The 13,338-nt window shown below is 36.4% G+C and overlaps 2 protein-coding genes across 5 annotated transcripts; both read right to left on the bottom strand.

Annotated features, from left to right (window-relative positions):
• Window positions 1–460: 460 nt before the first annotated feature.
• Window positions 461–2,043, bottom strand: INP1 (transcription factor). 2 transcript variants are annotated; one of them, XR_015182051.1, is made up of 3 exons: window positions 1,748–2,043; window positions 795–1,640; window positions 461–658 (listed from the first exon to the last, which is right to left on the bottom strand). XR_015182051.1 is itself a non-coding variant. In XM_086455687.1 (2 exons), the coding sequence occupies exons 1-2, from the start codon at window positions 1,761–1,763 to the stop codon at window positions 871–873; spliced, it is 786 nt and encodes a 261-aa protein (XP_086311813.1). In that variant the 5' UTR covers window positions 1,764–2,043; the 3' UTR covers window positions 665–870. The 2 variants fall into 2 exon arrangements, 1 of the variants encoding a protein (XP_086311813.1); XM_086455687.1 differs by lacking the exon at window positions 461–658 and having other exon boundaries at window positions 665–1,640.
• Window positions 2,044–2,178: 135 nt separating this feature from the next.
• On the bottom strand, window positions 2,179–13,120 carry LOC147393468 (beta-ketoacyl-[acyl-carrier-protein] synthase III A, chloroplastic-like). Of its 3 annotated transcripts, XM_086455684.1 has the most exons (9): window positions 12,971–13,116; window positions 12,652–12,845; window positions 9,085–9,242; window positions 7,341–7,477; window positions 6,870–6,975; window positions 5,464–5,582; window positions 3,884–3,948; window positions 3,567–3,789; window positions 2,179–2,589 (listed from the first exon to the last, which is right to left on the bottom strand). In XM_086455684.1, the coding sequence occupies exons 2-9, from the start codon at window positions 12,843–12,845 to the stop codon at window positions 2,368–2,370; spliced, it is 1,224 nt and encodes a 407-aa protein (XP_086311810.1). In that variant the 5' UTR covers window positions 12,971–13,116; the 3' UTR covers window positions 2,179–2,367. The 3 variants fall into 3 exon arrangements, with proteins under 3 accessions (XP_086311810.1, XP_086311809.1, XP_086311812.1); XM_086455683.1 differs by having other exon boundaries at window positions 12,652–13,120; XM_086455686.1 differs by having other exon boundaries at window positions 9,085–9,233; window positions 12,652–13,120.
• Window positions 13,121–13,338: the final 218 nt, after the last annotated feature.

Genomic DNA, 13,338 nt, shown 5'->3' with positions numbered 1-13,338 from the left:
TTATTAATACCACAGGAAGCAAAGCTGGTGAAATTGTTGTGTAAATGTCTTGTATTATGTTTGGGCTTGGGCTTTTAGAGGCAAAAGTGTTAGAGTGGGCTTGGACCATTAGACTTCTCGACTGGGCTCATGAGGGGGTTCGAGGGGACCACGCCCAGGGCGAATATTTTTGGGGGTATATATATATGTATTCTTTTGGGGAAAATCGTCTAGGGTTTTATAATTTTGGGAGAAACATTTTCTCTTCTCACGATTTTTCGTAGAGATCTTTATGGCTGAAATACAAGGATATAATGTGATTGGATTTTGTTCTGATCTGTGGACAAAGGCATACTGCCGAACCACGTAAATCCTTTTGTTTGTTCGGTTGTTTCTGTTACCTCAAACAGTCACTTTTAGTATCCCACATTAAACTAAAATGAAAATGGAGTAACATCTAAGTGATTAATTGAAGTATTCATCCAAGTATCAGTCAGTCATACAGATTTAAATAATTAAATTAAAAGTAATAGATTACAACATTTAAGATAGAATTATACAAAGTATCCAAAATCGTTCAACATGAAATTGAGACAACTTCAACCACCCAAGAATATCCAAAATATTGAAATAAAGGTTGCCCAGATGATTATTACAGATCACGAGCTTCGTAAATGCCCTGTCAAGAAGAAATTCAGATCCAAATGAACATAATTTCATAGTTGTAAGATAGGTACATAATGAAAATTTTAACTTTTAAAAACAAGTGCTCAAATGGGATAAAAATAAAACTAAAAGGGTACAAAGAAACTCACTCATAAAAATTCTTTCTCCAGAGTCCCTTTGTTTGAACAAGAAAATAAAGAAATTGAAAGACACCCCAATCAAGGATCAAGGATTGAGCGAGAGAGGCATATTGCAGTGTTCGAATTCGCGGAGCAATTCAGTATCTCTGAATCCAATATAGAATTGAGAAAGCCCTTCGAGATAAAGAGCTGCCTGATATACATCAGTGACACCCATAATCTCTGTCAAAATGCTCCTCCGAAGCCTATTAGCGTCAAGAAATATGCTTACAAGCTCATCCATCTGACCCACCATGGCCCCTCCAATGGATTTTAAGGCCTCTTGTCTCCCCTCGCAACGTATCCAATCCACCGCAACCCGATCAATGAATAAAGATTGTGTTCTTCTTGAACGGGTCATGATAGAAGGGACCATGAGTCTTAGACCACATTCGATCTGCTCAATTCGACTCATTAACGCCTCCGATGGGTGCTCCCATGCCATCGAGAACATTAAGGGTTTGTCAATTTTCTTACGATCGCAATCATCTTCGAAATCGTCTTTGAAGAATGATCTTAGAAGGTTGGTGAAGAGATAAGGGTGGAAGTCTCCGAACCAAAGAAAGGGCTTTTCGAGAGAATTACGCCAATTGGGATAGAGAAGTTGGGAGATATTGTCAGAGGCAACGAGGTCTAGAACTTGATAGTAAGCTTGGAAATGGTGGTGGAGCATCTGAACATGGGTGGAGAGAAGGTTGGCAGAGGAGACCAACATGGAGCGGCATAGTAATGGGTAAAGAGTGTTCTTGAGGATTTCGATCCATTCTTGGTAGAATTCCTTGAAAGGGCGCGGGCTTTTCTTGCGGCCGATTCGGGCTGTTTAATTTTCCAAACATTGGAGATACAAGTGTTAAATGGTTTCTTGAACAAAAGTGAGAAAAATGAAGAAAAAGATGCAGAGAGAGAGAGAGAGAGAAGCTTACCAACTGCTTTCATCATCTTGGGAAGATCTTTCTTCTTCTGAGGTTTCTTTTTCTTCTTTAAACAGAGAAAGAGAGAAGATACAGAGGGAGAGAGAGAAAAGGCTCAAATGGAAATAAATAGTTTGTGGGTTTTGAAATTTTTGGAAGGAAAATAGAATTTGAATGGTAGTTGGGTGTGTTTTTTTTTTTTGGGGAACTGTGAAGTAATGTTTAAAACTCGTCCAATTGACTCAGAACATGGCTGAGTTGACATGTCTCAATTGATTTTTGAGTTGACTTGATATACAAACTCGATTGAAATAGGTGTTATATTTACTGATTCTATTAAAATATCAAAAATATTTGGATTATGAGCCTTGAAGTCAAAAGTAGAAAATAATTGACAATATATTCATCTTTGACATAGAAACAAGGGGGAATGCTCATCAAGATTGAAAAAAGAATTAATAATTATAAGCGCGCTCAAAGCTGAAAAGCTACAAAATCCATAAAGAACGGATAAGATGGAGGATCGGTGTGATCACCACCTCCCTGTCTCCCTCTACATATTCAAATACAAGTTGGTAATAGGAGATTGCAATTTTTTTTTTTTTGGCTGATGTAATCGGAGAAACATAATTTCATCCCCATCTCACAATCATGGAACCCCATGTAAGGCCAGCGCCGAAACCTGCAGCGGCAATTGTATGACCAGATTGAACCTTACCACTTCGAATGGCTTCGTCCAAGGCCAAAGGAATGGATGCGGCACTTGTGTTACCATAATTGGCTAAATTTGATAAAACCCGTTCTGGTGGGATCTGCAAACGTGTTGCAACAGAATCGATGATCCTTTGGTTTGCCTGCATCAACCAGTTGTTCCATCATTAATTAATGTAGATATGATAAAGCTTAAACCCAAAAACACAATTTACTAATGTAGTAAATTTACCAAAAACACAATTTACCCTGTCCAACCAAGAGAGACCCTACTATACTGAGAGACCCGTAGTAGTTAAATTTTAATTTTGAGAGTTCAATAGTTGTCCATTTTCAAAACCTTAGATCAAGCCCAATATATATATTTAATTTTTATGTTTTTGTGTGTGTGTGTGTGTGTGCGTGTTTTTTTTTTTTTTTTTTTTTTGGGGGGGGGGGGGGAGGGATCTAAGTTTTTCCATGAAATCTAGAGGGTTGTGATGTTGGATTGCCAATTATTTGAGCTCAAGGACCCTTGGTAAGATTTGAAATCTTACTAAAGAAAGTGTTTCTTAAGTTTAATCCAATTGGATGATCTAGTCATGCAAATTAGTAACTTTTTCGAGAAAATTTATCAGATCCTCATTGAGGTTGAATATAATGCACTAGACTTTTTTTTTTCTTTGCTCATGGTGGGTATCCCCACCCTTCGGGTAAAGACTAATCCCATGTGTCACACGCACTACCCCCTTGGAAAGTCCTACGTGCAACTGGTTGAGTCAAGGACTGGACCCTGGAGGGTGGCCCCAAGGAATTCATTGCTACGGGGGATTTCAGGTACTCGACCTACCCTTCCTGAAGAGCTTATCAAAGATAATGCACTAGATTTGATGGATAAGATCTTCTTGATAAATAATGTGATGGGAAAGATCAACGTCATGGTTGTACTATGCTTTATCCCATAAATAAGTCATTATAAAGACCCATGGGACGGCAATGTGGAGTCTATTTCATGATTCATTCAATGACCTCGGGAACCATGTCAAGAGATTGACATACGTGGGGTAGACCTCAATACTCTGCAAGCACACTGTATTAAGACAGACCTTTGATTTTTCATCAAGAGATTATTATATAATACCTGATGAAGAAGTAACCAATCGATGTTAGAACTTGCAAGACCAGCCTTTTCTAGTGCAGACTCGATTGACTGAGGCACGCACCGAGCAGCAAAGCGGAAGACCTCTTTGCCATTCATTTGGATGCAAGAGTAAGCAGAGCGTTTTGGGGGGAAGTCTACCACTGAACCGTTAGAGCCCAACACATGTTCTGTTTCATCTTCTTTGATTGAAGCATTTAAGTGCCTGCCACAAGAAGTAGGGTAAGTAAATGCTTGGTCTCATTTCTCCTTACAAATGGATTCAATTTTTCTTCCCTCAACAAGACCAGATGGCATACTTTTGGCCTTCCCCATCGCTGTGCAAGTCGAAAGCAAATAACCCATCCATGTCACCATCACAAGCCTGCAAAATGAATAAAAATCTATTCTATTAAAGAACAATTATAAATGTATTAGTTTACTAAAATTAAGCATACAAATATAAATTTCTAAATAATAAACAAGATAGGTTTTCAACAGAAAACTCTCATGAGTAAACAAATAAATTTTTGCTGATGAGGAGTCCCAAGTTTGGACCATATGGATCATAGTAAGAAAAATTTTACTTGTACATAAGATGATTAAAACAAGGAGTGTCACTTATCAAAAAAATAAACATCTAACCTACAATCCAATTCTTTTTTTTCCTGAATAGGAGATAGAGATATGAAGTACAAAACTCGAATGTATTCAACACCCACCTTTAGACATCATTTTACACAGAAAGTCATCAAACTAAAAGGTAACGCTACCTTGTTTTAGGATGGTGTGTTAGAGTGTGTCAAGTATGTCCGTGTATTAGAGACGTGTCCAACACGGCACAAGTGTTGTCCTTCTTACATAAATCCAGACCCTGTCAGTTTTGTATGCTTGCCATGAGTGTATATTTTCCACCACTCTTGAGGGTGTCATACCCAGTTAAGCCACGTGACTCTTATATTCAGAGTTCTCCTCCTCTCCAACTGATTGGTCTTCTAGAGTAGTTGGTTGGTTGGTTAACATGATATCAGAGCACTAGGTTCATATAGGCCACAGGTTTGATTCTTTCCATCCTCATGGGTGAAGGGGAGTGTTGAGTGTATATCTTCCTCCACTCTCGGGTGTTCCATACCCCAGTTAAGCCCCGTGGCCCTCTTATATTCATAGTTCTCCCCCTCTTCAACAGATCAGTCTTTTGGAATAGTTGGTTGGCCCCACCAACGAATGGGGCTTTGAACTCGCATTCTGGATATATCAAATATGGGCTTACAGCGCGTTTTGCTAATAGAGTAGGTTGGACCTTTACTCTATTCCTTTGGCAAGGAATAGTGGTCCAGTGAGTTGTGTCCAGTCCGCTGTGTGTGTGTTTTTTCTAAGGCTTCTCCAGGGGAGCCTGATTACACTACATGAAACTCAAGTTTGGTACTACGCCATCTATCAATAGAGCGTTCCTGCATGAGACGGTGATGGTACTGCATATAAATAAGTAGGCCCTGACTACACTAGAAAGGAGTAGGCTGAAAAGCCGAATTTCCAGGGCTCTCCTAGCCACTATAATTTTGTTGAGTTATCTTCTTTGTCTGAAAATAGGTTTGATTTGGTTGAGCAATGCAAATTTCTACCTATTCTTGTTTTATTCATCAAAGCTCATCCTAATCTCAGTCAAGATTACTGCCTTAGCCCTGTTCTATCATATGTTTCATGGAGTTCGCCATTTATTGACAAATTTTTCGGGAACTAACAGACTTTACAGTCAAAATACCAAAACTTAATATCATAAGCTTTAAACAAGGGGAAAAAAATTTTGTGTTACCGTAAAGATGAACCAAAACTAGCACAAAAAAAAAAAGGAAAGTGTTCATAGATGTTAAAGGACGAGGTAGAGCCCCAAAATAAGTACCTGTACTACTACAGCGCCAGCAGCATCACCGAAAAGAATACAGGTTCCCCTATCCGTCCAATCAACATACTTAGAAAGAGAATCAGCCCCAATTACTAGAACATTTTTAAACCCACCTCCTGTAAATTGAATCAATGCAACTTCAATCATATAAATATATGCAATGGTGAACAAATTGGCAAGGAGACAAATGAATTCCCAATTACAATTCGTTTACATCAGGGATCGACTTTGAGCCCATATTTGATTGTTCTATAGTTATAAATGAAGTAACTAATCATATTCAAGAGCAAATCGGTGTTAGTTGATGAGACTAAAGGGAGTCAATGCCAACTAGAGCCTAAAAAGTTGTTTTGGAATCCAAGGGCTTTAAAAGAAGTAGAACCAAGGCAAAGTATGTGAAATGTAACTTTAATAATGATGCCCATGAAGAATGGAAAGTAAAGATTCATGGTAGTCAGGAAACAACCACTTTCATAAAATTAGAATTGGATGGTTAAAGTGGAGGTGTGCTTCTCAGGAGAGCTATATGACCAACTCATTCCAATCAATTTAAAAGAAAAGCTTTAGGTGATAGTAAGGCTGGCTATGTTTTATGGGGTTGAATATTGGGCATCAAGAACCAACATGTTAAGTTGAGTGTATGAGAAATGAGGATACTCAAATAGTTGAGTAAAAAGACTAGGAAAGATAAAATAAGAAATGAACACAATCGTGAAAATGTAGTAGCAGCCCTAATAGGTGATAAACTAAAAGAAAATCACTTGAGAGGGTTTGATCATATGCAACGATCCAGTTTGAGTGGACAGGATAGTTGAAGGTCCTACCAAAGAGAGAGAAAGCCCCAAAAGAATGTGGATTAAGGTAATGAGAGCAGATATGATACACCTATAATAACAAAAGAGCTTAGACAATTTAATAGAGGAACATGATTTGTTCAAGCACCCTAAATTTTTTGGATAAGGTTTTGATGATGATGAGAGCCTTAGGCGTATAAAGAGCGCTGCTATTGGCACCCCAACTTCTACCTATTACACCCCAATTAAAAATAAAGAAAAGAAGCGAATGGTTGATAATAAGTAAAAGTTGGAGTGCCAATAGAAGCTCTCTTGTTCTAGATTTCTATTTTTTGGGGTTTAGGCTTTTATATGAGCTTAATCATAATTGTAAACACAACTACTGAAATTGTTTGAATGTGTTATAATTTTTTTTATTTTTTATGTTGAGATAATAATTTGAGCCAAACCTTAGTGATGTTTGAATAGTGTCTTAATCTTTAGTTTGGGTGTGATAAATAATTTAAGAAATTGGGGTGTAATAAGTAAAAGCTGGGGTGCTAATAGCAGCTCTCCATATAAATCATGGGGAAATAAACTCATTTACTGCTACATATATAGATTATGTACCTCTGATGTGGCAAGCAGCAGAGACCAGACCCAGCACAAACCCACTACATGCAGCTGTAATGTCATAGGCCAAAGGATTCCTTTTACATCCTAGTGCTCTTTGGATCTGATATTATAAAAAGTATCAAAGTGAGATATAAATGTAGGATAAAAAAAAAAAAAAAGATCTCTTAAGAAATTCAAATCGAAATCGGTACTCAGGCAGCAAATTTCAAGTTGAATAGGCTGAGTTTTTCCTCAGAATCAACGGAGAACTTGGATATTTAGCCACAATTTAGTAGTTTTATGTGGTCTAGAGTCAACTAATACTAAACAAAAAAAGAGGGAAGAAATTCAACATTTCATATAGAACATAAATAGCTTACTGTCTTAAGAAACAATGTTGACAAAATGTGCTTCATATAACATGGATTACGTGCAAAAAAGAAACCGATAGTACAAAAGGGCTTTGATCTTCAACAACCATCGTACCTGAGGAGCACTGCCAAAAAGATCTTCTGGAGTAGATGTGCACATTAGGATCAGGTCCAAATCATCAGGATCAAGTTCAGCCATCTGAAGAGCTTTCTTTGATGCCTCTGTAGCTAGCCCCGTCAAACTATCTTTCCCTGAAAAGACATAAGCCAACCAAATATAATCGAATATTGGTACAAGTTGTGTTACATGAACTAACAATGAGTTTTGATTGTCAGCTAATATGCCCAAAGAAATCTTCTTTTATATGTTTAAAAAAAATTGTTTAACAAATAAGATAAACTCACGTGTTGAGCATTGTGGAGAATGCATGCAACCAAGGTATTAAATTTCGATTTCGATGTCTATTTCGATTAGTTTGGAAATGGAGATATTTCGATAAATGTGGAAATGAATACATTTTTTGGAAATGACAGAAATATTGATGAAATTTTCATTAACCTTGTAGGAAACGATAAAATAGGCATTAAAACACACTCATTAAGTCATCAAAATACAATATACTACCGTATGGAATGAGAAATCGAATATCAACAACATTTTGCTACACATACGCACATGTATTGAGAGGCTGTGGAAATAAGAATAATAACGTTGCATTAACTACATACAACTTAATACGTAAGACATTACAATGAAGAAACTATTAAGTATTGCATTCATATGTAATTATATTGCTTTTATTTTTTGAATAATTATGAATAAATTGCTAATGTATCCAACTAATTGAAACATGGTTGATTGTATGTGTGCTTATATAAACGTATTAATATGCTTAGAATAGATTAAAATAAGATGATATATATAACTAACTAATCATAATTCATTTATACTAATGGATGAATGTTCTATGCAATTTTTATTAGTAAATACTATATGTAATTTACAAGTTCTTCCTAAAAGCAATTATAAGTTTTTTCAAAAAAGGAAATATTTCGGATGAAATTTACTATTCATCAAAATATTTCACGAAATGAATAGTGATTTCCATCGAAATAAATAAAAAAAGAAATTGTCGGTTAAATTTCATGTCTGAACTTGTGGAAATGAAAATATTTCAGTATATTCGTGGAAATATGTCAAAATTTAATACTATGCATGCAACACATGTAGGATATTGGGGATCACAATTCGCAGGGGTGGAGCTAGGATTTTCTTGTAACGAGGACAAACTATAGTTAATGGTACACTTGAAGAGCTTGAAGAAGAATGATTTTAGAAGAAATTAAGAGGATTTTGTTTAAAAGTTGAAGAAAATAATACTTAGGTCATTTCCAATTAGAAGGTCCATCTCAAGAGGAAATATCATCTTCAAAAAATTGAAGGGAGGAGGCAAAAGTTAGAAGGAGGTGAGGGAGTGGGGGTAAATGGGTATGTAATTAGTTAAGAATACAGGGATATCTCAAAATAAAGCATACAAGCAAGAATGTCAAAAAACAAATTGTGGGGACAATTAGTTGAAAATACAAGGATATCTCAAAATAAAGCATACAAGCAAGGACGTTAAAAACATTTCTTTGGGGGCAATTGCCCCCAGGCTCCTTACTAGCTCTGCCCCTGACAATTAGATGGGTCCCTCCAAGGGATGGCAAAATATGAAACAAATCCCAAATCCTTACCGTATCTTTTGGGTGATCAGGAAAATTATGGCCAAAAGTCTAGAAAAGAGTTTATGTATGAATGGTTAGGTTCATATATAAAAGAAAAGTACGTGAACAATATGTGTTGAGGAAGAGGTTACCTGAAAGAATTCGCCGATTACGAATCCCAGTGCGAACGGATATCCATTCATCAGATGTTTCAACAAAATTTGCTAAATCGTCATTTGAAATCATTAGACTAGGCGCTGCTGAACCACATCCAACCAGCTTGCACCCTTGACTCACAAGTCTGTAGAAACTTCTCATCAAAAGTAGGAAAGGGCTTAAAAAAACATATATACATCTATTTTAAATACAACTTCCTATAATACAGGTTGGGATCAAGAGACAACCTTATCATTGAAAACCTTTGTCTTATATGGGTTAGAAGTTTCAGAATTGGCTGATTTTTTTAGAGGATGATCTCCACACCATAGAGATCATCCTCACAAAAAATCAGCCCACTGAAATTTCTAACCCCATGAAAATTAGTCTACAAGTTATCAGTAAAAATTGACAGTCCATGATTCTTCAACTTGTAAAACACTTTTGATGGGGTTAGAAGTTTCATAATGGGCTGATTTTTTGTAAGATGATCTCCACACCATAAAGATCATCCGCACAAAAAATCAGCCCACTCTGAAATATATAACCCATATAAGACAAGGGTTGTCTCCTGATATATGATTTCGCATCATAACCGATGGGTGTAAAACTTTGTAAACAAATATTTATTTAGTTATTTGTGAGAAAAAAAATTATAAGCAAGTGGGTTAGTTGTTAGCAATTAGTAGGTGAAAGCAAGTTTTGAAACCAGGTCATGGTATCAATACTCAAACTTTAACCAACTTAGCAAGCTGGCACCATCCTTAGTTAGGAATTATTTGTGAGAAATCTTGCATTCGTAATATATCTCATATTTCCTTTTTAGCATTCTCCAGGCAAAAGTATTTGGTTCAAGCAGTTCTAATCGAACAAGGAATCCTGCACTATGGTTTGCTTAAGTCACTTCCTTAAGGAAGAAATTTTATCCAGAAAATAAAACAATAATGTTTTCAGTGATGATCAATAACTGAAATAATAGCCAAAGAAATTAGAAGCAAATATGTAATTCAGTTTCTTTTTTTTTTCAGGAATATTGATACTTTGCAGGCGCTTTTTTTACATATGCTCCCTAACTTTAACACCTTAACATGCAACTAGTACATAATCTTGCCTTCTTTAACTACAATACATAGATCTTTATACGATGTAAGGGGTGTCAAACTTAAGGTGAAAAGGTGTAAATCAGGCCAACTTAATTCTAGCAATCACAATTCACAAGTCGTGCACATTGAGTTAGGTGAAAAGTGACCAGAAACGAAACAAAGTGTTCACGTTTAGAAGACTTCCGTCTACATCTATAATATTGAGAAGACAGCAAGGATGAAGAAAAGGTATTGAATAATTACACTTCAGTTGAATCTACGGTTGAAAAGGATCCCGAAAAGCTGGATCAGTTCAATCCCTCCTGCCTACTAAAAATCATGCAGAAGTGTGGGTATCAAATCTTCTACCTAATACACTTGCTAATGCTTCACAGATGCAAGATAACCCATTAATAGCTAAAAAGGTGTTGAATAATTACACTTCAGTTGATTCTACGGTTGAAAAGGATCCCGAAAAGCTGGATCAGTTCAATCCCTCCTGCCTACTAAAAATCATGCAGAAGTGTGGGTATCAAATCTTCGACCTAATACACTTACTAATGCTTCACAGATGCAAGATAACCCATTAATAGCTAAATAGATTGATTTTGAGCTCAACAGTTGATCAGAGATGAAAATATCACTGCATAACCAACAGAAGCACCAGAAGTTCAAAGTTCACCATTGATTACTAAATATGTGCCGTATGAATTCAAGGACAATCAAACTACAACACTAATAGTCGAACACTTTAATGTGCCTCACTATGATTGTATCGGAGATGACATTGTGCATCCAATTGACATTCATGGCATGATTGATCAATTAAAGATTGATGGATCAAGATATAGGGCTAAACATACACTTGAAAGAAGAAATGAGAGAGAATCCAATACTCCAAATACCTCTTCCATTGGGAAAGCAAATTGCATTACCTGAATCTTGATGAAAAGAAACTAAAGTGGTTGAGTTCTTTCAAGGGGATTTCTCTTTCAGTTAAACTAGAGGTTTTATTTGATAAATTGTAATAGGATTTTCCAAAAATTATTTATATTAACACTGGGAAGCCTAAGATTAGAGAAGTCTATATATATAGTGCTAATCTTTGTTATTTTTCATATAGAGTTTAATTAATGAAAATTTCATACTAATCAAAAAATAACAATGAACATTTCTTTGATATGGCTATGAGGTCCAAGCTTTTGTGTGTTGGGAGTTATTTTCTATTGGTGCAAAGAAAACAATGATTTCAGAGGGTTTTCTTACGAGGATTTCTTGTTTAGGTGGGATTTAGTTTGTGTAAGAGAGAGTAGCCCGTTTTGTACTTCTTTTGAGGAGACCTTGTTCTCCATTAATAAAGGTTAAACTTATCAACAAAAATTATTCCCAAAGAACAGATTCCTGCATGAGTTGGTATGATACCAAGTCCCCTCTCATCAAGTGCAAAACAGCCATGTGGGTTATTCATAAACTACTTTGAGGTCTTGTAACCAGGGTAGACTAAGGCATTTGAGGTTCTCACAATGAGTAAGTAAAAATTAAAAAATCCAATAGCAACAATTCTTTAGAACAATTGATGATTTTTCATGTGGAAATGGAATTGAAATCGTCTTCAATAGCACACCTAACACACTCCATGCTACATCAATGGTCTAAGAGTGTCCAAGCCCATTACCTGTTAAAGCCCTTTGTGTCTTTATCTCATTAAAGCTACATCATGGTTCCTAAGTACTCCACTACCTTTACTGTGTTTCAAATTTTTCTACTTGACGTCTTCAATAGCACACCTAACACACTCCATGCTGCATCAATGGTCTAAGAGTGTCCAAGTCCATTACTTGCTAAAACCCTTGTCTCTTTATCTCGTTAAAGCTACATCGTGGTACCTGCGTACCTCACTACCTTTACTGTGTTTCAAAATTTTCTACTTGACATCTTTACTCCTATAAACAACAACACCATATGAGTTTTGACCTCTTGTAGGTTCTAGTTTTTTAATATTAAATTATACAATGGGATGAAACGATATTAACCTTTTTAGTGAGAATAAGCAAACAGGTCTCTAGCTTATCCACGTAGGCAACATAAGGTGCATCTATGATGATCTACTTAAAATGCAAGCAACCAAGCCTATTTGAGTTCAACCCATTTTCTTAAAATCAAGCTGAGAATTGAGATGGAAGAACGAAAAGAAACTCCTACGTCAATCAACAAACCAGACAGCTTTTACCCAATCCACATTTGTGATAAATTTCATACACAAAAAAGCTACAAACAGTGATCCAAAATCAAAACCAAATGAACTTAAGCAAAATTCCCCAAAGAAATCAAACCAAAGAACCGAAATGCAAGGTTCAGCAAATATATATCACAAATATACCCATCAAACAGAAATGATTCCACAACCTCCCCAATTTAAATCATAAACAGAACAAAAATCACAAATAAACAACAAAAAAAAAAAAAAGGAAGAAAACAAACCTGGGTATTCGAGATTCAGAAGGGGAACCTCCAGGGGCATATTTCTCTACACCTTCGATAGCGCTGCAATTGAATGCCCTTTTAGCAATTCTCCCAAATGAGAAGAACCCAGATCGAGAAAGGCCAAACGAAGGCAAATTTCTCCGTCTAAGAGTAGGAACCGAAGGAGAAATGAACCCAGATGCATTGGCCATCTAGAATACAAACAAAGGAGAGAGAGAGAGAGAGAGAGAGAGAGAGAGAGAAGAAGAAGAAGAAGAAGCTCAAGATCTCTAGCTTACAGAGGAGAGGACAAGAATGTAAAAGTAGAGGAGAGTACCCATGAGCAGCGAGAGAGAGAGAAACAACACGAGGCTGTTCGAATCTTCGAAGTGGCCGAAGGAGATTAGATGAAGGACGATGACAAATCAATGGGAGTTAATTCCAAAGAAAATCTCTCTCTCTCTCTCTCTCTCTCTCTCTGAAGATTGGTGATTGATCCCTTCAACTGTCCCTGACTCAAATATTTTAGTTGCTTACCTTGGGCTTCGTGCAAAACATCAAAGAAGCCGATGAAAAATGTAATCTCTCCTTGCCACGTGTCATAATATTATTACCGTCTTTCTTTACTAGATAGTGAGGAAAAAGGCTTTACTAAACCCCATCCCCCCCATCAAAAAAACATCGTCTTCTATAAGTCAAGATCTC

This window comes from Akebia trifoliata, chromosome 10, assembly GCF_017979445.1.
Source record: "Akebia trifoliata isolate Shusen 1 chromosome 10, ASM1797944v1, whole genome shotgun sequence".
NCBI classification, from domain to species: Eukaryota; Viridiplantae; Streptophyta; class Magnoliopsida; order Ranunculales; family Lardizabalaceae; genus Akebia; species Akebia trifoliata.
Note: the sequence above shows the minus strand (reverse complement) of the source record. Positions and strands in the feature narration are given on the sequence as shown.

Excerpts from the sequence above, each read along its gene's own strand:
- LOC147393468 (XM_086455683.1), bottom strand. The coding sequence starts at position 12,845 with ATGGCCAATGCATCTGGGTTCATTTCTCCTTCGGTTCCTACTCTTAGA. Across the intron at positions 7,478-9,084 it reads TAATCGGCGAATTCTTTCAG|GGAAAGATAGTTTGACGGGG; the intron begins GTAACCTCTTCC and ends ATGTCTTTTCAG. Across the intron at positions 6,976-7,340 it reads TTTTTGGCAGTGCTCCTCAG|ATCCAAAGAGCACTAGGATG; the intron begins GTACGATGGTTG and ends TTATAATATCAG.